The sequence below is a fragment of the Phyllostomus discolor genome, chromosome 9, assembly GCF_004126475.2.
Source record: "Phyllostomus discolor isolate MPI-MPIP mPhyDis1 chromosome 9, mPhyDis1.pri.v3, whole genome shotgun sequence".
Classification (NCBI taxonomy): Eukaryota; Metazoa; Chordata; class Mammalia; order Chiroptera; family Phyllostomidae; genus Phyllostomus; species Phyllostomus discolor.
The window spans coordinates 54,597,372-54,621,884 of NC_040911.2; the positions used below are offsets into that span (position 1 = coordinate 54,597,372).

The window sequence follows — 24,513 nt, forward strand, 5'->3', positions numbered from 1 at the left end:
TATAGCCTAGATAATACTACATTGAGCCATCCAGTAAATCAACAGTCAGTAGAAATAGGTTTAAAAAGGATGTTAAAAAGGTGACCATTGTATTGGTTCTCTGTTCCCGAGCAAAGACTGACTTTGGAATACCCAAGTTGTCAAGAGTCTCAAGGCAATCATGTAAAAAAGCATTTTCATGTCTGTTTTGTAAAAATGTGAAGTCTACTATATAGTTGTGTAATACTACTTTAGAGTTGCCAAAGCACTGTCTCAATAGTTATCTTGTGTAGTATTTCACAACAACCTTGTGAGATAGAACAAGTAGCAGTATTGATAACTACATGATTCTTTTCCTAGTTAGAAGAATCATGTGTAAGCCCAATAACTACAATACAATAAAGAAATTATTGCTTTAAAAATAAAATGTGTACAAGTGTGCACGTGAGAAAATGTAAACTGGTGAATGTTACATGGCTAGTAAACCTGCAGATCTAATGAAGCCACCTTTATTTTTAAATATCTTCATTGAGCTATAACTTACAATAAAACTGAGCCATTTCAAGTTATACACATACAGTTAAGTATCCACCACCCAAAGGAAGTTTTGGAACACTCTGCCTCACCCCAAATGTTCTCTCATGCCCTTTTACAGTCAGTTCTTAACTCCTTCTTACCTATAGCAATCACCGATCTGCTTTTTTGTCTAATGATGGAAGTTTTGACTCTTCTAGAATTTCATACATATGTAATCATACTGGTAATACATAGTCTCTTGTGTTCTATCCTATTTTAACTCAGAGTGATGATTCTGAGATTCATTCATGTTGTTGTATTTATTAGTAGTTCCTTACATTTTATTGTTGAGTAGTATTCCACTGCATGGGTATACCATAATTTGTTTCTTCACCAGTTGGCAGAGATTTGGGTAGTTTCCAGATTTAGTCTGCAATGAACAACACTGCTATGAACCTTTATGCACAAATCTTTATGTAGATATAAGATTTTATTTCTCATGGGTGGATATCCAGCAGTGAGATTCCTTGGCCATATGCTTAACTTTCTAAAAAATTGCCCAACTTTTCAAAAAAACAAATAAAATATACCAAGAACTCATAAAATCAATATCAAACAAACAATCCAACTGAAAAATGGGCAGAGAACCCAAACAGACACTTCTCTCAAAAAGACATACAAATGGTGAACATACATATGAAAAGAGGTTCAACCTTACTAGCTATCAGGGAGATGCAAATCAAAACTACCATGACATAGCACCTCATTCCTGTTAGAACAGCTGTTATCAACAATACAACTGATAACAAGTGTTAGAGGGGTTGTGGAGAAAAGGGAACCCACATTCACTACCAGTGGGAATGTAGCCTGGTACAGCCACTATGGAAAACAGTATGGCAGTTCCTCAAAAAATTAATAACTGAGTTAGTATATGACCCAGCATATTGTGTCCTGAGGCTCTATCTGAAGAGCTCGAAAACATGTATTCACAAAGATATACGCACCCACCCTGGATGGTGAAGCTCAATGGATTCAGTGCAGGCTGTGAACCAAAGGATCACTGGTTCAATTCCCAATCAGGGCAAAGACCTAGGTTGTAGGCCAGCTCCCAAGTAAGGGACACATGAGAGGCAACCACACATTGATATTTCTCTCCCTTTCTTTCTCCTTCCCTTCCTACCTCTCTCTAAAAATAAATTTTAAAAAAAGATATGTGCAACCCTATGTTTACTGCAGCATTATTCAGTGGCCAAGACATGGAGACAACCAAAGTGTTCTTCAATAGAAGACCTTATAAAGAAGATGTGGTACATATACACTATGGAATACTACTGAGCCATAAGAAAAATGAAATACTGCCATTGGTGATGACACTGATGGACCCAGAGAATATTATGCTAAGTGAAATAAGTCAGTCAGAAAAAGCTAAGAACCATGCACACGATTTCACACATATGTAAGGTATGAAACTGAAACTCATAGACACAGACAGCAGTGTGGTGGTTGCCAGGGGAAGGGGGTGGAGTGAGGTGGTGGTGGGGGGCCTAATATATAGTCTTAAAGAACTTAAAAATAAATAAATAAAATGTGGATTCAAAATTCAAAAAAATATAGAGAAAGAGTTCCTTAAGATTTGAAGAAATTTATTTATAATTCTATGCTATCTGGGGAATGTGTTGTTCTTAATGTTTTCTTAGACAGTTCAAGTCAATTCTGGTTACTCATGTTTTTCTGAAAGATACTCCTTTTCAAGGAGATATTTAAAATTTTAGCCATCCAGTCAAGATAGAGGCATAGGTACACATAGCTCACCTCCTCCCAAAACCACAGCAAAAGTTACAACTAAACTACAAAATAAATGTCACCCAGAACTGTCAGAAAATTAAGCTATATGGAAGTCCAATGGAATTGAAGAAGTCATAACCATTCAGACTGATAGAATGGGTGGAGATGAGGAGACATGGAATGGACAGTCTCATACCCATGCATGTGGAAAAAAATCAGGAGGGATATCTTAGGAGGGATCCCAGCCCCACACCAAAGCACTCAGGCCACAATTCCAGTGCCAGGAAGGTAAGTCCCCATAACTTCTGGCAGTAAAAATGAGTGGGGGTTGGGGCGGCAGAAGAAACTGCAGGATTTTCAGGCATCTCCTCTTAAGGGGCCTGCAACGGTCATAGAAGTTACACAAACACACTCCCTCTGGACTACAGCATCAGGGCAACAGTTTGAAGCACACCAGTGATATACAGGGAGAAAATGAGGTGTCTCGCATCAGGGTGAGTGCCAGGGAGCAATACCTCCTGGAAAAAACTCCTGAGTCCAGGCAGCTGCTATTGTCCTTTTCTGAGCCCTCTCCCACACAGCCATAAAGTGACTGTACCATATCTGAGACTTCATCAACCAAGTTCACAAAGGATGCCCCACCTTGGAGATTACTTAAGTCTCTGCCCCATTCAACTTATAGGTGTGTTTTTCTACTACATTAGGCCATACTACTAAGACAGGGAGTCAAAGCAGCTCTACCTAACACACAGAAACAAACACAGGGAGACTGCCAAAATGAGGAGACAAAGAAATATGGCCCCAATAAAAGAACAGAGCAAAACTCCAGAAACAAACAAACAAACAAACAAACTGGAGATAAGCAATCTATCAGATGCAGAGTTCAAAACACTGATTATTAGGATGCTCAAAGAACTCACTGGGTACTTTAACAGCATAAAAATGATCCAACAGAAATGAAGGAAACACTGAGTGAAATAAAGAAAATTTAAGAGGAAATCAACAATAGAGTAGATGAAACCTAGAATTAAATCAATGATTTGGAACATAAGAAGAAAACATTCAATCAGAACAGCAAGAAGGAAAAAAGAATAAAACAAAACAAGGATAAGGTAAGGAGCCTCTGGGACAACTTCAAACGTACCAACATTCAAATCATAGGGGTGCTGGAAGGGGAAGAGACAGAGCAAGAAATTGATAACCTATTTGAAAAAGTAATGAAGGGAAACTTTCTTAATTTGGTTAAGGAGACAGACATACAAGCTCAGGAAACTCAGAGAGTCCCAAACAACATGGATGCAAAGAGGACCACACCAAGACACATCACAATTAAAATGCCAAAGGTTAAAGATAAGGTGAGAATTTTAAAAGCAGGAAGAGAAAAGCAGATAGTTACCTACAAAAAAAGTTCCCATAAGACTGTCAGCTGATTTCTCAAAAGATACTTTGCCACTAGAAGGGACTGGCAAGAAGTATTCAAAGTAATAAAAAGCAAGGACTTACAACCTAGATTATTCTATCTAGCAAAGTTATCATTTAGAATAGGAGGGCAGATATAGTGTTCCCCAGACAAGGTAAAATTAGAGTTCATCATCACCAAGCCATTATTATATGAAATGTTGAAAGGACTTATTTAAGAAAAAGAAGGTCAAAACTATGAATATCAAAAGGGCAATAAATTCACAACTATCAACAATTGAATCTAAAAAATGAACTAAGCAAACAAGCACAACAGAAACAAAATCATAGATGTGCAGTTCATTTGGATGACTACTGTTTGGAAGGGGAAATGGAAAAATGGGGGAAAAGGTGCAGGCATTAAGAAATACAAACTGATAGGTACAGAATAGGCAGCAGGATGTTAAGAACTATATAAGGGCTTCCAGTCAAGTAGAGGTGTAGATAGGCATGCCTTGCCTCACTGTACAACCATGAGAAGAGACACAACTAACTTAAAAATGAAAAACACCCAGAACTGCCAGAAAATCACCCAGAAAAACACTCAGAACTGTATTGAAGCCTGACAACCAAGGATTTAAACAAACTATGTTTATCCAGATGGGTAGGAGGGGTGAAGATGAGGAGTTGGGGTGGAGAAGATTTGATGTGGCAGTGGTGATGGTGAAACCGGCAGCCACACATTCACGACACTTGGTGAGCAAGCCCAGCCCCAGGCCACACTGTGTATATCAGGGCTCCAGTGCCAGGAAAAAGAACGCCTCGTAACTTCTGGCTGTAAACTCAGTGGGGGTTAGGGCAGAGGAAGAAACTGCCAGTTTCGCAGGACAGCCCAGAATGTGTACAAACCCACCTACCTTGGGAACCACAATCAGGACAGCAGCTGAGGGGGTACCAGGCACACTGGGAAGAGGGTAGAATAACTGGAAACAGGGCGAGGGCCAGGCAAGTCCCCAGAAGTCAGTCAGCAAGGACACTATCCCCTCTTGGAATCCTCTCTCACACATGGAACCATGGTTGCTCCACTTTGGCTAATACCCAAGGATCTTCCTCATATGACTTGAAAGGTGCACTAAAACATAATCAAAGCAACTCTACCAAGTGCACAGACACAGAGAGGTTGCCAAAATCAGGAGACAAAGAAATATGGCCCAAATGAAGGAACAGAACAGAACTCCAGAAAAAGAACTGAGTGATGTGGAGACAGCCAACCTATCAGATGCAGAATTCAAAACACTGGTAATCAGGGTGCTTAAAGATCTCATTGAATGCGGCAAAAGCCTAAGGGAAAAAAACTGAAGGCTCTAGTAAGGGAAATAAAGAAAAATCAACAGGAAACCAATACTGAAGGGAAGGAAGCATACATTCAAGCCAATTATTTGGTACAAAAGGGAAGAAATAAACCTTCAACCAGAACAAAATGAAGAAACAAGAATTTTTTTAAAAATGAGGAGAGTTTAAGGAGACTCTGGGACATCTCCAAAAGGTCCAATATCCAAATCAAAGGGACGCCAGAAGGAGAAGAGGAAGATCAAGAAATTGAAAACTCTAAAAAGAAATAATGAAAAAACATCCCCAGTCTTGTAAAGGAAATAAACATACAAGTCGAGGAAGCTCAGAGACTCCAAAACAAGTTGGACCCAAAGAGGGCCACACCAAGACACATCATAATTAAAATGCCAAAAATGAAAGATAAAGAGAAAATCTTAAAAGCAACAAGAGAAAATGAACAGTTACCTAAAAAGCAGTCCCATAAGAATATCAGCTGATTTCTCAAAAGAAATCTTGCAGGCAAGATGTGGCTGGCAGGAAATATTCAAAGTCATGAAAGGCAAGGACCTACATCCAAGATTACTCTATCCAGCAAAGCTATCATTTAGAATGGGAGGGCAGATAAGGTACTTCCCAGACAAGGTCAAGTTAAAGGGAGTTCATCATAACCAAGCACTTCTATGAAATGTTAAAGGGATTTATTTAGGAAAAAGAAGATCAAAACTATGTACATTAAAATGAACACCACTATCAACACCTGTATTGGAAAAACAAAAACAGACTTCTAGCTAAGGTGGAGGCTCAAGTAGATACACTTTGCCTCCTTGCACAACCAAAAGGACAACAAATTCACAAACAAAAAATAACCAGAACTACCAGAAAACTTAACTGCATGGAAGTCCAACAACAAAGTAGTTAAAGAAGAAATTTATCCAGACTGGTAGGAGGGGCGGGGAGGGTATGGGGCAGGTGGCAGCTGGAGGATCAGGATGGGTCAGGCAGCAGCTGGTAGAGTGGGCAGTCCCACATTTGTGAGCAAATAAACCAGGAGGAACAACTGGGGAGCAAGACAGACTGCACAACCTGGGGCCCAGCACAGGGAAATAAAGCCTCAAAACCTCTGACTGAAAAAACCTGTGGTGGTTGACACAGCAGGATAAACTCCCAGCCTCACAGGAGAGTTCACTGGAGAGACCCACAGGGTCCTAGAACATAGACAAAACTACCCATCCATGAATCAGCACCAGAAAGGCCAAATTTGCTTGTGGGTACCAGAGGAACTTACTGAAGGCTAGCTGAGAGCTGAACAAGTGGAATTGTTTCCCTTGTGACTCCTCCCCCATATACAGTGCCACAACACAGTGATATGGGTTGTCCCTCCCCTGCAAATAACTAAGGCTCTGCACCTTAGAACATAACAGGTACACTAAGACATAAATATATGGCCCAAATAACAGAATGGATGCAGAGTTGAAAACACTTGTAATCAGGATGCTCACAGAAATAAGGTTGAGTATGGTCACAAAACAGAGGAAAAACTGAAGTGAAATAAAAGAAAGTGTACAGGGAACCAACAGTGAAGGGAAAGAAACCAGGACTCAAATCAATGATTTGGAGCAGAAGGAAAAATAAACATTCAACTAGAAAAGAATGAAGAAACAAGAATTCAAAAAAAAATGAGGAGAGGCTTAGGAACCTCCAGGACAACTTAAAACATTCTAACATCTGAACTATAAGGGTGCCAGAAGAAGAGGAAGAACAATAAAATGAAAATGTATTTGAAAACAAAATGGAGAACTTCCCCAATCTGGCAAAGGAAATAGACCCGGAGGACATCCAGGAAGCTCAGAGAGTCCCAAAAAAGTTTAACCCAAGGAAGCACACACCAAGGCACATCAGAATCACATTACCCAAGACTGAAGATAAGGAGAAAATCTTAAAAGCAGCAAGAGAGAAGGAGACGGTTGCCTACAAAGGAGTACCCATAAAACTAGCAGCTGATTTCTCAAAAGAAAACTTACATGCAAGAAGGGGCTGGAAGGAAGTATTCCAAGTCATGAAAGGCAAAGACCTACATCCAAGAGTACTCTAAGCAAAGCTATCATTTAGAATCAGAGGACAGATGAAGTACTTTCTAGATAAGGTCAAGTTAAAGGAGTTCATCATCACCAAGCCCTTATTATATGAAATGTTAAAGGAACTTATCTAAGAAAAGGAAGATGATCAAAACTATGGACAGTAAAATGACAACAAGCTCACAACTATCAACAACTGCACGTAAAACAAAAACAAAAATGCAAACAAAACAAAACAACAAACTAAGCAAACAACTAGAACAGGAACAGATTCACAGAATTAGAGATCGCATGGAGGGTTATCAGCAGGGACAAGGATGGAGAACAGGGGAAAAGGTACACAGAATAAGAAGCATAAATGGTAGGTGCACAACAGACAAGAGAAGGTTAAGAATAGCATGGGAAATGGAGAAGCCAAAGAACTTGTAAGTAAAACCCATGGATATGAAGTAAGGTAGGGCAATGATGGTGGGAGGTGGGTGTACATGGAGGAGGGGAATAGAGGGGAGAAAAACTGGGACAACTGTAATAGCATAGTCAATAAAATAGTCTGAAATAAATAAATAAGATTAAAATGCTGATGTGGGTTGACTTAAAGTATAATCTTCCAATAAAAATAAAAGTTGAGACATCCTCAAAAAAAAAAAAAAAACTAAGCAAACAACTAGAACAGGAATAGAATCATAGAAATGGAAATCATTTGGAGAGTTATCAGCTGGGAGGGGGAAGGGGGAGAATGGAGGAAAAGGTATAGAAATTTATAAGTAAAATTAGGTAGGTACAGAATACACAGGTATATGTTAAGTACAATATAGGCAATGAAGAAGCCAAAGAACTTACGTGCACAACCCATACACGACGTAAGAGGGGGGAATCATAGGAGAGTAGGGAGAAACTATGCAGAGGGGGGCATAAGAGGTTAAAATTGGGACAAATGTAATAGCACAATCAATATACTTAAAACTAAAAAAAGGAACAGTACAGGAAATGGAGTAGCAAAAGAACTTACATTCATGACCCATGATATGAATTAAGAGGGTGGATTGCCAGAGATAGTATGGGGTGCTGGGTGGAGGGGTATAATGGAAGAAAATTGGAACAACTGTAATAGAATAATCAAAATCTATTAAAATTGAAAAGTAAAATTCTTACCACTAATATGTATACGGTATTTTTAAAATGTTATTATTTATTTTTAGAGGGGAAGGGGAAGAGAAAGAGGGAGAGAAACATCAATGTGTGGTTGTCTCTGATGCACCCCCTACTGGGGACCTGGCCCTCAACCCAAGCATATGTCCTGACTAGGAATCGAACCAGGGATCCTTTGTTTCAAAGGCTGGCACTCAATCCACTGAACCACACCAGCCAGGGCTGTACACTGTATTTTTAATTTATCTTTAGTTATATTTCTTTTCTCAAATCTTGTGTTGCACATTAGTATGAATTTTCTTCCCTATTTTACTGAATAGATTTGCCAGGTGACTACCCACTTTATTTGCAGTTTCAAATACAGCCTTTATCTCCCATTTAGGGAGGGTGCTAAGTCATTAATTTCTAAGTTTTGTTTTTGGTTTGTGGTTTACCTATCTAGTATTAACTGCCATTGCTTTGCTTTGCATTTCCCTAACATGGTTTTGAAAATTTATTCTTGACTTTCAGTTTTTACTTTTCAATTACAGTTGACATACATTATATTAGCTTCAGGTGTACAACTCAGTGATTAGACATTATAGAAATTACTAAAAGATCACCTGAATTTATCTAATACTCATCTATCACCATACAGTTATAACAATTTTATTGACTATACTATAATGCATATACTTTACATCCCTGTTATTCTTCTTACTACAATTTGTACTTCTTAATCCTTTCACCATTATCACCCATCACCCACCCCAGCCCCAAGGTGGCAACTGACAAAATGTTTTCTGTATCAGTGAGTCTGTTTCAGTTTTGCTTGTTGGTTTGTTTTTCAGATTCCACATATAAGTGAAATCATCTGGCATTTGCCTTTCTCTAACTCATTTCACTCAGCTAATACCTTTTAAGCCCATCCATGTTGTTGCAGATGGAAATATTTCATTCTTTTTATAACTGAGTAATATTCCATTATGTATATGCACTACTTCTTCTTTATATGTTCATCTATTGATAGAAACTTAACTGACTTCCACATATTGGCTATTATAAATAATACTGCATGTGAATACAGTAAAAATACTGTATGTGAATACAGTAAAAATACATATGAATGTATCTACCATTCCAATTTAGTGTTTTGGATTTCTTAAAATACTCAGAGTGGAATTGCTGGTGCCTTCTTTGTGTTTTTCTACATAGCCTTTCTTTTAAAGTCCATTTTGTTTGGTATAAGTATTGCTACCCAAGATTGATTTGTCTGTGTGTTTGTTTCCACTTTCATGAAACACATTTTTCATTTATTTATTTTTAATTTATTTTTAATATATTTTATTGATTATGCTATTACAGTTGTCCCCTTTCCCCCCTTCACTCCCCTCCACCCTGTACACCCTCTCCCACCCACTTCCCCCACCTTTATTTCACGTCCATGTGTCATACTTATAAGTTCTTCAGCTTCTACATTTCCCATACTATTCTTACCCTCCCCCTGTCTATTTCCTACCTACAATCTATGCTACTTATTTTCTGTACATTTTCCCCCTCTCTCCTCCTCCCACTCCCCTGTTGCTAACCCTCCATGTGATCTCCATTTCTGTGGTTCTGTTCCTGTTCTATTTGTTTGCTTAGTTTCTTTTGGTTTTGCTTTAGGTGTGGTTGTTAATAATTGTGAGTGTGCTGTCATTTTACTACACATGTTTTTTTTTTTAATCTTCGTTTCTTAGATAAGTCCCTTTAACATTTCATAAAATAAGGGCTTGGTGATGATGAACTCCTTTAACTTGACCTTATCTGAGAAGCACTTTATCTGCCCTTCCATTCTAAATAAAAGCTTTGCTGGATAGAGTAATCTGGGATATAGGTCCTTGTCTTCCATGACTTGGAATCCTTCTTTCCAGCCCCTTCTTGCCTGCAAGGTCTCTTTTGAGAAATCAGCTGACAGTCTGATGGGAACTCCTTTGTAGGTTAGTGTCCCCTTATCTCTTGCTGCTTCTAGGATTCTCTCCTTCATTTTTACCTTGGCTAATGTAATTATGATGTGCCTTGGTGTGTTTCTTCTTGGGTCCCACTTCTTTGGGACTCTCTGAGCTTCCTGGACTTCCTGGAAGACTATTTCCTTTGCCAGAATGGGGAAGTTCTCCTTTATTATTTGTTCAAATACATTTCAGTCTGTTGCTCTAGCTCTTCCCCTTCTGATACCCCTATAATTCAGATGTTGGAATGTTTAAAGATGTCCTGGAGATTCCTAAGCTTCTCCTCATTTTTTTGAACTTTCATTTCTCCATTCTTTTCTGTTTGGTTGTTTCTTTCTTTCTTCTGGTCCACTCTATTGTTTTGAGTCCCAGTGACCTTCCCATCACTATTGGTTTCCTGTGCATTTTCCTTCATTTCTTTTATGGTAACCTGCATGTTTTCATCTAATTTGTGACCAAAATCAACCAATTCTGTGAGCTTCCTGATCACCAGTGTTTTGAACTGTGTATCTGATAGGTTAGCTATCTCTTGGTCGCTCAAAATGATGAGTTCTGGGGCACTATTTGTGCTTCTGTTTGAGCCATCTCTCTCTCTCTCTCTCTCTCTTTTTTTTTTTTGGTCTCGTTGCTCCTGTTACAGTGAGGGGTGGAGCCTTAGGTGTTCACCAGGGCTGGGCACCCCAGTTGCTAGATTGTGATGTTGTATGTGAGGGTGGGGTTGAGAGGGAACAATGGCAGTAGCTCTGTTTTCCATGGGACCTCAGTCCCTTCCCTGGGATCCTTGGTTGCGCACCCTGCCCTGCTCCACAATCACCACCTCACTGGGTCTGCCAGCTGCCACTTGCTTACTCAGGGTCCACCCTCTTGTGCACCCCGGATGTTTTACGCTCTCCCAGTAGCCTTTTGTGTCCAATTCTCCCTGTTCTCCGTGCCGCGCCCCCGCGCCCGGCTGCTCTTCTCCACCCCTCCTACCAGTCTGGGTGAACGGGTCTATTTCAACTTCTTCCATTTAGACAAATTTTCTGTCAGTTCTGGGTGATATTCTGCCTCTAAATTGTTGTTGTCCCAACTTGGTTGTACATGGAGAGACATTGCATCCACCTATGCCTCATCTTGCCGGAAGTCCTCTCATGAAACATCTTTTCAACCCTTTACTTTCAGTCTGTGTTTGTCTTTTAATCAAAAGTCTGTGTCTTTTTGACAGCATATTGCACGGTGTTGTTGTGTTATCCACTCAGTCTTCATATGTCTTGGAGTATTTAATCCATTTGCAGTTAAAGTAATTGTTGATAAATATGTATTTATTGCTATTTTATTATTCATATTATTTTTCTTCACTTTTTCTTCTTCTTAAAGAAGACCCTTTAACATCACACGTAATCCTGGTTTGCTGGTGATGAACTCCTGTAGCTTTTTCTTGTCTGGGAAGCATTTTATCTGTACTTAGATTCTAAATAATAGCTTTCCTGGGTACAGTAATCTTGGTTTAAAGTACTTGCTTTTCATCACTTTGAATATTTCTTGCCAATCCCTTCTGGCCTTCCATTGAGAAATCAGATGACAGACTTGTGGCAGATCCCGTGAAGATAACTGCTTTTCTCTTGCTGCTTTTAAGATTATTTCATTGTCTTTAACCTTCAGCATTTTAATTATGATGTGTCTCGCTGAGGGCCTCTTTGGGTTCATCTTCTTTGGGACTCTCTGTGCTCCCGGGACTTGCATGTGTACTTCCTTTACCAGGTTAGTAAAGCTTTCCCATCATTACTATTTTGCATAGGTTTTCAATTCATTGCTTTCTCTCACCTTCTGGTACCCACATAAAGCAAAAGTTGGTACACTTAAAGTTGTCCAAGAAACTCCTTAACTATCCTCATTTATTCTGGATTCCTTTTCTTTTTGCTGTACTGTTTGGGTGTTTTCTGCTTCCTTATCTTCCAAATCTTTGACTTGATCCTCTTTTTCATCTAATGTTCTGATGCTTCCCTGTAATGTATTCTTCATTTCCGTTATTATAGTCTTCATTTCTGACTAGTTCTTTTTTATGTTTCCTACCTCTTTGTTGAAGTTCTCACTGAGTTCCACTACTCTTCCCATAAGTTTATTGACCATCCTTATAACCAGTGTTTTTAACTATGCATCTAGTAAACTCATTGTCTTCACTTTGTTTAGTTCTTCTTCTGAAGTTTTGTTCTATTGTTTCATTTGGCACATGTTTGTCTCCTCATTTTGGCTGCCTCCCTATGTTCGTTTCTATGCATTAGGTAGAGCTGCTCTACCAAGAGCTGGCTCGCTAGAATGACATCGTGTAGTAGGTGTCCCATGAGGGTCAAGTGGCACAGCATCCCCACTCACCTGACCTAGGCACTCCATGTATTCCCTTTGTGTGAGCTGTGCACCCACCTCTTGTAGCTGAGTCATGATTGCTGCTGGCATCTCAGTGGGAGGGATTTACCCCTGCACCAACTGGTTTCAAGGACGAGCTGTGAACACTGTGGACGATCAGCTGTGCCACAGAGTGGGACTTATTTCGGTGGGGCTGTGGTGCCTGCTGAGTCTGACCCTTGAGTGTGTAACTTGTGGAAGAGGTTGGGTGGTGCTTCAAAATGGTCTGAAGCTGTGCACTGAATGCGCTGGCTCTGAGGCCTCCCAGAAGGTGCAGGCCAAGATCAACCTCCACTGCACCCTGCCTATGGCCAACTGGCATGAGGCCTACCTGCAGATGGCTACTACTCGTGCTGGGCTTGGAAGTGCCCAGGAGTGGTCAAGTTGTGAAATAAAGCCTGCTGCTAGTGCCTGGCCTGGGGCCACTTGATGAGAGATACAAGGCACACTGAGGCCAGATGCTGCTTGTTTATTTTAGGAAAGTCTGAAGCATGAACCAAGACAGGCCATTTGTATGGAAAAGCCACTGGAAATGGCTTGGGTTAGGCCCCAAAACTGGATGGGGTGGGTCTCAGAGAATCACCAGGGCAAGGTAAACAGTGTTAGCCAGGTTGATGGAGACTTAGATATGGCACCCCCTGGCGGCTCTGTGAAGGGAGGGCCTAGAAAAGGAACAATGGCCTCTGCCAGCACTTCTGTCTGGGAGAAAGTTGCCCCTGCAGTTCTTGCCCCCATGCCAGACTACTCCTTGTATGTCCCTGGGGCCCCAGCACTGGAACTAAGAGTGAGTGGGTCCAAGGAAGTCCAGGTACAGGCCCTTTAAGAGGTACACTTGGGACTCCAGCAGCCCTCCTTTCTGAATGATGGTTGTTCTGTAGTTTAGTTATAATTTTGATGTGGTTGTGGGAGGATTTGACTACCACATTTACCTAGCAACCGTCTTGACAAGAACCCCTGATATCTTTTCTCACCTATTAAAAATTTTCCCATCTATTTAAAAATTCGTGTATTTTCAACCATTATCTTTTGGTTTTAGATGTGCGTCTTGGAAACAGCATGTTAATGAATTTTGCTCTTTACTCAACCTGAAAACCTGACCTATTCAGCTTTATTCTAATATGTAAAAGATGGCTCCTATGTTGGGCCTCTTCTGCTGTTGTTTTGTTTAAATTAAGTTTCATGCTGTTTCTTTATACATTCTCCCCTTCAAAAAATTTCTTTTACCTTAAAGTTCTACATTTAATTTCTAATCTGGAGATTGTGTACATTTAAAAATATTTTAATATATATTTCTCTATCAATATCAAGAATGAAAATACCTACAACATCAATGCCAACATGATATCAGCTTGCCTTTGCTTCCTTTCTTCTGCTTCTCAGATTCTGTTGACTTCCTTTGGCCATACATAAGGCCTATGATTAAAAATTGCTAAGCCCAAATTCCATGTGATGGCTAGCTAGGTGTATCTTAGTATAGCACCTCAAAATTAACTTACAAGCATTTTATATATGGGGAACTCTTAGGAACCTAAGATTTTACTACCTCAGAAATTAGAAAGTATTTAGAAATATTAAGCACTTAGAAAAGTTCAAGAGTGTGAACTTGCCACTGAGAGGATGCAAAGTGGATGCAAACCCTGCTGTCTCCTCCCTGAAAGTACAGAGCCCCAACGCTGTGAGGCAGTGGACATATGTAAGCTGATGCATCAAGAAGTCATCAGTCATTGGGGATGACTGCTGTCTGGTATCATCCAGACATCCCTTGCCTAGCTATCACCTCCATCACCAGCCAAGTGTGCAGTTCCATTTTTCATGGCCTTTTTCTCCTCCAAGAACACATACCATATTTTCTCTCCACTTGGACTGGATTATTATACAAAAAGGGTATGAACATTTTTAATTTTTTAATGTTTTATTGATTATGCTATTACAGTTGTTCCATTTCCCCCTTTACTCCCCTCCACCCTGCACACCCCCTCAAACCCACATTCCCCCCACCCTTTAGTTCCTGTTCATGTGTCATACATATAAGTTCTTTGGTTTCTAAATTTCCCATACTATTCTTACCCTCCTCCTGTCTATTTCCTACCTACCATCTATGCTATTTATTCTCTGTAACTTCCCACCTTTGCCTCCCACTCCCCAGTTCATAACTCTCCATGTGATCTCCATTTCTGTGGTTCTGTTCTTCTTCTAGTTGTTTGCTTAGTTTGCTTTTGCTTTAGGTGTGGTTGTTAATAATTGTGAGTGTGCTGTCATTTTACTATACATGTTTTTTATCTTCTTTTTCTTAGATTAAGTCCCTTTAACATTTCATATAATAAGGGCTTGATGATGATGAACTCCTTTAACTTGACCTTATCTGGGAAGCACTTGATCTGCCCTTCCACTCTAAATGAAAGTTTTGCTGGAAAGAGCAATCTTGGATGTAGGTCCTTGCCTTTCATGACTTGGAATACTTCTTTCCAGCCCCTTCTTGCCTATAAAGTCTCTTTTGAGAAATCAGCTGACAGTCTGATGGGAACTCTTTTGTAGGTAACTGTCTCCTTCTCTCTTGCTGCTTTAAGATTCTCTCATCTTTAATCTTGGCTAATGTAATTATGATGTGCCTTGGTGTGTTCCTCTTTGGGTCCAACTTCTTTGGGATTCTCTGAGCTTCATGGACTTCCTGGAAGTCTATTTCTTTTGCCAGAATGGGGAAGTTCTCCTTTATTATCTGTTCAAATAACTTTTCCACTTGTTGCTCTTCCTCTTCTCCTTCTGGTACCCCTATAAATCGGATGTTGGGATGTATAGAGATGTCCTGGAGGTTCCTAAGCCTCTCCTCATTTTTTGAATTCTTATTTCTTCGTTCTTTTCTGATTGGATGTTTCTTTATTCCTTCTGGTCCACTCCATTGATTTGAGTCCCAGTTTCCTTTCCATCACTATTGGTTTCCTGTGCATTTTCCTTTATTTCACTTAGCATAGCCTTAATTTTTTCATCTAATTTGAGACCAAATACAATCAATTCTGTGAGCATCCTGATTACCAGTGTTTCGAACTGTGCATCTGATAGGCTGGCTATCTCTTTGTCACTTAGTTGCATTTCTTCTGTAGCTTTGATCTGTTCTTTCATTTGGGCTGTTTTTTGTTTTGTGTTTTATTTTTTTTTTGTCTTGACGCACCTGTTACATAGTGAGGGGCAGAGCCTTAGGTGTTCAGCAGGGTAGGGTAACCGACATTACTGTGTTGTGATGCTGTATGTGGGGTAGAGTTCCGAGAAGGAACAATGGCACTTTTCTGCTCTCTGCCAGATTTCAGTCACTTCCCCTGCTTCCCACAAGCAAACTGGGACCTTCTGGTGCTGATTCCATGTGGGTTTGTGTATATTCTAGGACCCTATGGGTCTCTCCAACGGACTCTCCTGTGAGGCTGGGAGTTTCTCCTGGCACCTCAACCCTCACAGGTGTTTTCAATCAGTGGTTTGAGGCTTTATTTCCCGGCACTGGGTCCCTGGGTTGTACTGTCTGTCCTGCTACCCAGTCTCCCCTGGTTTATCTGTGCACGAACGTGGGACCACCCAGTCCACCAGTCCCCACTTTGCCGTGAACCCTCTCTGCCCAGGCTTCCCAACTCCACCCCTCCTACTAGTCTGGATGAATGTGTCTTGTTTAACTCCTTGGTTGTTGGACTTCCCTACAGTTCTATTTTCTGTCAGTTCTGGTTGTTTTTGTTTTTAAACTGTTGTTGTCCTTTTGGTTGTGCGAAGAGGCACAGTATGTCTACCTATGCCTCCATCTTGGCCAGAAGTCTGAACATTTTTAATTTTTAAAATTTTCATTTTAAAAAAGAGACTTCTGAACTACCTAAGTACAAATTCAAAATGCATATAATTCAAATCCCATTCTATTTAGCCTTTCTGCAGCATTTTACTCATTAGTTCTCTTTGAAGACTCCCTACCTAAGCCCTAAATCTTGTTCTTAAAAATCTAAACCCTCCTGGTTCCTGTGACATGAATCTCATGGTTTTTCCTCCTCTTTCTCACTCTCATACCTTACGTATTAACATATCTTAGGATTCTGTCTCTGTGTTCTATTATTTTCCATCCATATATTCCTTCCAGACCATCTCAGCAATTTCTAAGACTTCAACTATCACCTACAATGCTGTCACTCTAAAACCAGGCCTTACCCAGAGCTCTCTTGAATACAAACCATCCCTAAATACCTATTCCATTGGGAAGTTCCCAAGGGACCTTAAGTGGAATACCCACACATAATAAAGGACTTATGGAGATGATTCTTGAAAGTAAAGACTACCCTGAAATTAAACTGCCAAGTGGCAAGACCTCATTTTATCTACAAAAAAATTGATACTAACTATAGTTTGAGCAAAAGTTCTCCAATGAGTTGAGCAGGGAAAATTTGTCAGTAGGGAATATGTCCAGCTGTAACTCATTATGCTGCAAACCTGATTGTGTTTTTTATCTCAATAAATGTATTGCATTTTCATCCAGTCTCCCTTCCTAAATTCCTTCCTCCCCTCACACTCTACCCTACCAATGACCTAGATAGCTTTGCAGAATCACCTTTAAATAACAGAATCATCTATAAAACTTTATATACAAGTACAGATCTACTGGACCAAAATCTCTGGGAAAAGAGACAAGTTGTTGTAATTTTGTTTTTAAAAACTCTATATATTATCCTTACAATATGAGATCACCATTCCACATCTAACCTATGCCTTAAATCCTCTAAATTTATCTCACATTCTCTCCAATGAATTTCATGGTCTTTGCCCAGGCATCATCATTTCTTCTCTGGGTTATGCAACAGCTCCCCTCCTCATTTGTGTTTGGACTTGACCCTTCCCCAACCCACCTCCAGCCTTCTAAATTCCTTGGTGCCATCAGAGGGATCCAGAATCCATGTTGTTCATGCTCCTCTACTGTTGAAACTTCTCAAAAGCTCTTGACACCTTTGGGGTAAATTTTAACTCTTCCAAATAGCATTTCAGAGCCTTTGGGACCTGCTTATCTCTCTAATCTCATTTCTCACAATATCCTGACCCATTTCTTTATTCCAGTCAATCACTAACCCCTCAACCTCCAACCTTCACTCTACCTCCAACCCTCAAGGTTACACTGAGTGCCCCTCAAACGGATGTTCAAAACAGCACCATAAATTAGAGTGCACTGAATGGCTTCTCTCCTCTTCAAACAGGCTGTGTATTGCTTAAGGGCAAATGTTATCTTTCCCTCATATCTATATCCTCAATGCCTAACCAGTAAGTGTTTATTGAATGAATTTGTTTTCCATCTTTCATTAACTGAAGACATATATAACCTCTGATAAAACAAAATGTTACCACAATAATGGAGGGAAAATCCAAATAATGACCCTTGCTATTCTATTTTCTTTTTATTTGAAATAAATCTGAGAATAGGGATTATTTTCCCTCACATTCTACTAATAGTTTGGAATGACTATAACTATAACAGTTGCATCCAAGTCAGTAAGGCCCATGAGGGTAGGGCCAGGTTTAGTTGACAATCTCTGAGTCCTCTGTGCCTGACTAACATACAGGTGGCTCCTAATGAGCATTTATTTAAAAATTTTTAAATTAGCTATAGAAATATAAACAGCAAGTCTTTCTCTAAGAAACTCATTTGTTCTTCTTTTCTCTCAATATTTTAAAAAATATATTATTTATTTATTTTTAGAGAGAGGGGAAGGGAGGGAGGGAGGGAGAGAAACATCAATGTGTGATTGCCTCTGGCATGCCCCCTACTGGTCACCTGGCCTTCAAGCCAGGTATGTGCCTGACTGGGAATCGAACTGGCAACACTTTGGTTCACAGGCTGGCACTCAATCCACTGAGCAACACCAGCCAGGGCTCAATGTATTTTTTTAATTTTGAAAATTACTTCATTTTAGAGAATGGGGAAGAAAGGCAGAAAAAAAGGAAGAGAAACAGCGGTGTGAGAGAGAAACATCAGAGCCTACAATCCAGGCATGAACCCTGACCAGGAATGAACTGGCAACCTTTTGGTTTGCAGGAGGATGCCCAACCAACCGAGCCATGCCAACCAGAGTTCCCAATCTTTATTTTTATATACCATTACCTACCTTGTTGACTATACTCCCAGCCGAATTTCCTTGAGTCACTTAATGCTTGTCCCAAAAGGGCAGCTTGATGCATCAGCTTCTTAGGAACACAACCTACATTTACACAAGTACCACCAAGACCTTAGAAAGAAAATAATAGTTTTAATGTTTAGTGTGTGTGTGTGTGTGTGTGTGTGTTTACACATATGAAGAGTTTATGTTATTAAAACATAGAAATGACAACTGGTTGTGAGATTAATATCATATGCCACAATAACATGCAAATGGTTAATCCAAAGTTTGTGAAGGAGGCTCAAGGATAAGCAAAAAGGTGGATGTGCATTTGAACAGCTTTATAGAGACAATGTCCAAAACTTTCATTTCAGTCTGACCTACAAAGGGATCAGACCAAAGACCAGAACCCCAGCTTCTAGCCTTTACTCTTTGTAAGTCTGACTCCTCTGAGCCAGTAGGTCCACTGCAAGGTAAATTATCTTTACTAATACGAAATTCTTGACTATAATTTTTTTAGTAAGTTTAAATTTTTAAAAATGATCTTCATATTGTGGCAGATTTCTGGCAATAGAACCTCAAGCTGGTTAACTAAGGAAAATTTATAGAGAAATTGTTTCTGGGGTGTGGGCAGGAAAAGCAAGGTGGATAGCACAGTAGTAATAACTACTAACAGTGGCTCATAACCAATCCTGCAGGAAGGGGCAAGCACACTACATAGGTGCCTCAGACCAAAGAGGGATGGCATGACAAAGGCTGTGGCCTTCCATAGGGGAATGGAGCCAGCTTACGGCAACTAGTACAGAGGAATCCAGGAGAATGAAGACTCTCAACTCCATTTTCCTCCCTCATTCTGTTCTCCTCCTATTATCCCAACTGTCCAAGCCCAACCAGAAGTCAGAGGGCAAGGCTACCTATCAATTCGCCAGCCTTCTGGGACATTAGCAGGGTAGAAACAATGAAGAATGGATTTGAAGCATAAAATCTAGTGTTCCAGTTTACAGTGAAAAGAACATGGAAGGGTGCGCACTCTCATCTACAGCAAAGTCACAGGGCTGGAAGCTCACTGTATACTTTATTAAACTGACTTGGAATGATCACACACACTAATTCAAACTGACCATCATGCAGACTTAAAATCAGTTATGAAATCAACACAGAAACACACACAAAAATGTTAGAGCAAACTTAAATGAGTATGACACACTACAACCCCAACAATGTGAAAATATTCATTCATGAGTGCAAAAATTACTATGGCAAAAGTGTTGGAATACTAGGTCATGAATTTTTTTTTGGCAAGATCTTCCTCAATTATTTTTATGCTATCTTTCTAAATCAGCACTTGTTAACTATACAATAGTCTCAGGCCAGTTACTTCACTGCACCTATGAAACAGGCTAGTTATTGATCCTGAAATTGTTGTGAGGATTAAATGAGATTAAACAAGCCAAAAATGTATGTAAAGAGCAGAGAACAACAAAGAACATCTTACCCCAAGATGTACCCTGAGGTGATGGGACCACAAAATCTAGCACCATCACTTTCTTTCCCAAAATGGCAGCTTCCTAAAAAAAAAAAAAAAAACAAAACAGCCACATATAAAGATCTTGTCACTTTCCTGACACTCCCTAATTTTCCTATTCCCTAAATAAAAAGGCTCTTTGTATCATAACAGTTTTTTCTCTTTATTAAACTAGCTATTATAATAAAATCTTAAGACTGTAGCATCAAAATGGGCTTTTTGTTTAAGTAGCAGAAGAAATTTTTATGGCAATCATCAGGGAAATTGTAGTTTCATTTATTTCATACCTGAGCGCATGCAAGGCCACCAGAACCACCACCAATGACAATGAGGTCATAATCATATGCTGAATTTTCCTGAAGAAGCTTCTGTAATAAACCACTCTGATGTGCCTATAGTTTAATAAAAGGAGAGAATATGGTATGACTTATTTTAAAATTGTTTATTTTTATCCTATGTTTAATCAGTATGGTTTTCTTTTATAAAAATCTTAAAAACAATCTATAATTTTCATGTAAATTGGAACTGTGCATCTATCTGAATAGTATTCAGATAAGATCCAACTAGTTGGACTATATGCCAAAGTACATGTTTGTTCATGTACTCGCAATAGGCAGGAATGTTCAATGACTGATAGGTCATGACTATATCTATCAGATGAGGTCCTTTTCCTTGAGCTGATCATTAAAATGGCATATCCAAGTGCAAAAAAAACAGCCAAATACCACTTTTCAATATCCTCTGTACTTTCTTCACCTGTGCTATGTGCTAGGCTTCCTTTTGAAAACAATTCTTATGCATCACCAGCAGGAAATGCACTTCAAATTTTTTCATGGTTTCTCATAAACTGATCTAAACCTTTCAGCTTACTGATAAATTTCCTATACAACACAAACATTTTGCTTTTTCTTTCAGCAATGGTCATGAACCTGACTGCACTATATTCTCTTGTTCACTTGGCTCTCCTTGTGATCAGAAGTAGCTTAGCTGAAGTTAGAGGTTCGATATATGATTTAGTAATAGTTTTCTTTATAAGTAATCAGTTGCTCAAACCCATTATGTTGGCTTTAGAAATGCCATGCTGGGAACCAGCTCATCCCAGGAAGCACAACGGAAATGCTATGAAACTATAGGACTCAACAGATGGCATGTGGCCCACTGAAAGATGGATGCCTACAGAGGCTTTTGGCACATTCTAAACAGGACTCCTTTGGCCTCCTTACTTTTAGGTGCCATTAAAGAAATTTGTCTCCTAAGCGTCTGTCATCCAAGGAAACACCTTTCAGTCTTCAAATAAAATGAATATCTCTACAGCACCAGATTTACCCTGTTATTATTTTCTACATTGGGATTGGCAAGACAAGCACTCCTAAAGGTGTTTAGGAACTATAATTATAGTACTTCCATCTTGTGAATTAAGTTATAGCTTCTAGGATGAATAAAGCAGACTGTCACTGGATAACGACTCTAATTATAGATTAAGATATAATGCAGATAATCTCTTTTCCCCCATGAAAAACAATTCTTAATTAAAATTTCAGCTATAAATATTTAATCAATCACTGATTACTATCATTTGCATATATATATAAAGGATACAAGAGAGCAGAATTTTAATAAAAGTAAATAACTAGTTATAAAATAAGAACCTTACTTAGTAAAGATCAGTTTTTATTTATCACTACTTGACTGATTCCTGTTCATTACCGTACTTTAGGAGTCAAAAATTAAAAGTCCATGGGCCTTTGCAAAGCTCCCAGGATTAGTAGCCTGGACAGGAACTCTACTTACCATAGCCTAAAATGTTAGCTAAACAATGTTAGCTACCTTATTTTGCTAAACCTAAAAGAGAGAACAGCCATTGTTTCTCTTCCCATCAGGAACAAGAGACCAGGGTCTCCAGTGTGGCCCACCTGGTGTCTGTCAAATTCACTCAAAACCTTCTGAAGTCTGAGCTGGTAGAAAAGCTATTTTCCATCAAAGTAATCAAGATTGAATTTATTTTGTGTATGGTATAAGTTACTGGTTGAGTCTCATTGGTGGATAAAAGACTTAAATATAAGTCATGACACCATTAAAGTCCTAGAGGACAATACAGGCAGGAAAATCTCAGATATTCCATACAGCAATATTTTCACTGATATGTCCCCTAGAGCAAGGGACACAAAGGAAAGAATAAACAAATGAGATCTAATAAAAATAAAAAGCTTCTGCATAGCTAAAGAAAATAGCATTAAAATGAAAAGAGAACCAACCGTATGGGAAAACATATTTGCCAATGATACCTCAGACAAGGGTTTAATCTCCAAAATATATAAAGAACTCACATGACACCACTTTAAGAAGATGAGCAACCTAATTAAAAAATGGGCAAAGGACTTGAATAGACACTTCTCCAAGGAGGACATGCAGAGGGTCCCGAGACATATAAAAGGAAGTTCAGTATCACTAGACATCAGAGAGATGCAAATTAAAACCACAAGGAGATACCATTTCACACTAGTCAGAATGGCTATCATAAACAATGCAACAAACAACAAGTCTTGGGGAGGTTGTAGAGAAAAGGGAACCCTAGTGCACCATTGGGATTGCAGACTGGTACAACCACTATGGAAAACAGTATGAAATTTTCTCAGAAAACTGAAAATGGAACTGCCTTTTGACCCAGCAATTCCACTGCTAGGATTATATCCTAAGGATCCTGAACACCAATCCAAAAGAACTTATGCACCCCAATGTTCATAGCCGCACAATTTACAAGAGCCAAGTACTGGAAGCAACCTAGGTGCCCATCAGTAAATGAATGCATCAAAAAACTATGGTACATTTACACAATGGAATTGTGTAAATTCTTTTTTAAAAAATACATTTTATTGATTATGCTATTACAGTTGTCCCATTTCCCCCCCTTCACTCCCCTCCACCCTGCACACCCTCTCCCACCCACATTCCCTGCCTTTAGATCATGTCCATGTGTCATAAGTTCTTTAGCTTCTACATTTCCCATACAATTCTTACCCTCTCCCTGTCTATTTCCTACCTACCATCTATGCTACTTATTCTGTATACCTTTTCCTCCCTCTCTCCGTCTCCTACTCCCCTGTTGATAATCTTCCATGTGATCTCCATTTCTGTGGTTCTGTTCCTGTTCTAGTTGGTTGCTTAGTTTGTTTTTGTTATAGGTGTGGTTGTTAATAATTGTGAGTGTGCTCATTTTACTATACATGTTTTTTATCTTCTTTTTCCTAGTTAAGTCCCTTTACCATTTCATATAATAAGGTGTTGGTGATGATGAACTCCTTTAACTTGACCTTATTGGGGAAGCACTTGATCTGCCCTTCCATTCTAAATAAAAGCTTTGCTGGATAGAGCAATCTCGTATGTAGGCCCTTGCCTTTCATGACTTGGAATACTTCTTTCCAGCCCCTTCTTGCCTATAAGATCTCTTTTGAGAAATCTGACAGTCTGATGGGAACTCCTTTGTAGGTTACTGTCCCCTTATCTCTTGCTGCTTCTAGGATTCTCTCTTTCATTTTTACCTTGGCTAATGTAATTATGATGTGTCTTGGTGTGTTCTTCCTTGGGTCCAACTTCTGTGGGATTCTCTGAGCTTCCTGGACTTCCTGGAAGTCTATTTCCTTTGCCAAATTGGGGACGTTCTCCTTTATTATTTGTTCAAGTAACTTTTCCACTTGTTGCTCTTCCTCTTCCCCTTCTGGTAATCCTATAATTCGGATGTTGGATCATTTATAGATGTCCTGGAGGTTCCTAAGCTTCTCCTCATTTTCTTGAATTCTTATTTCTCCATTCTTTTCTGTTTGGTTGTTTCTTTCTTCCTTTTGTTCCACTCTATTGGTTTGAGTCCCAGTTTCCTTCCCATCACTATTGGTTTCCTGTGCATTTTCCTTCATTTCTCTTATCATAGCCTTCATTTTTTCATCTAATTTGTGACCAAATTCAACCAATTCTGAGAGCATCCTGATCACCAGTGCTTTGAATTGTGCATCTGATAGCTTGCCTAACTCTTGGTCGCTTAAAAGTATTGATTCTAGAATGTTGATTTGTACTTACATTTGAGCCTTTTTTTTTTTTGGTCTGGTCGCACCTGTTACATAGTGAGGGGTGGAGCCTTAGGTGTTCTCCAGGGCAGGGCAACCCAGTCACTGGTTTGTGACATTGTATGTGGGGGCGGGGTCCGAGAGGAAACAATGGCGTTTGCTCCTCTGTCGGGTTTCAGTCTCTTCTGCCACTTCCCCCATGCTAACTGGGCCTTTCTGGTGCTAATTCCTGTGTGGGTGGGC

The 24,513-nt window shown here is 39.5% G+C and overlaps 1 protein-coding gene across 2 annotated transcripts in view; it reads right to left on the minus strand.

The window, feature by feature from the left end:
• TXNRD3 (thioredoxin reductase 3) overlaps positions 1 to 24,513 on the minus strand; it is an 84,306-nt gene that overhangs the window by 33,317 nt on the left and 26,476 nt on the right. For both annotated transcript variants that reach the window (XM_028524566.2, XM_036009394.1), the window contains exons 4-6: positions 20,500 to 20,604; positions 20,183 to 20,255; positions 18,697 to 18,816 (exon numbers count right to left, since the gene is read on the minus strand). In XM_028524566.2, the coding sequence (XP_028380367.1) occupies positions 18,697 to 18,816; positions 20,183 to 20,255; positions 20,500 to 20,604 (298 nt within the window). The remainder of the gene's footprint in view (positions 1 to 18,696; positions 18,817 to 20,182; positions 20,256 to 20,499; positions 20,605 to 24,513) is intronic.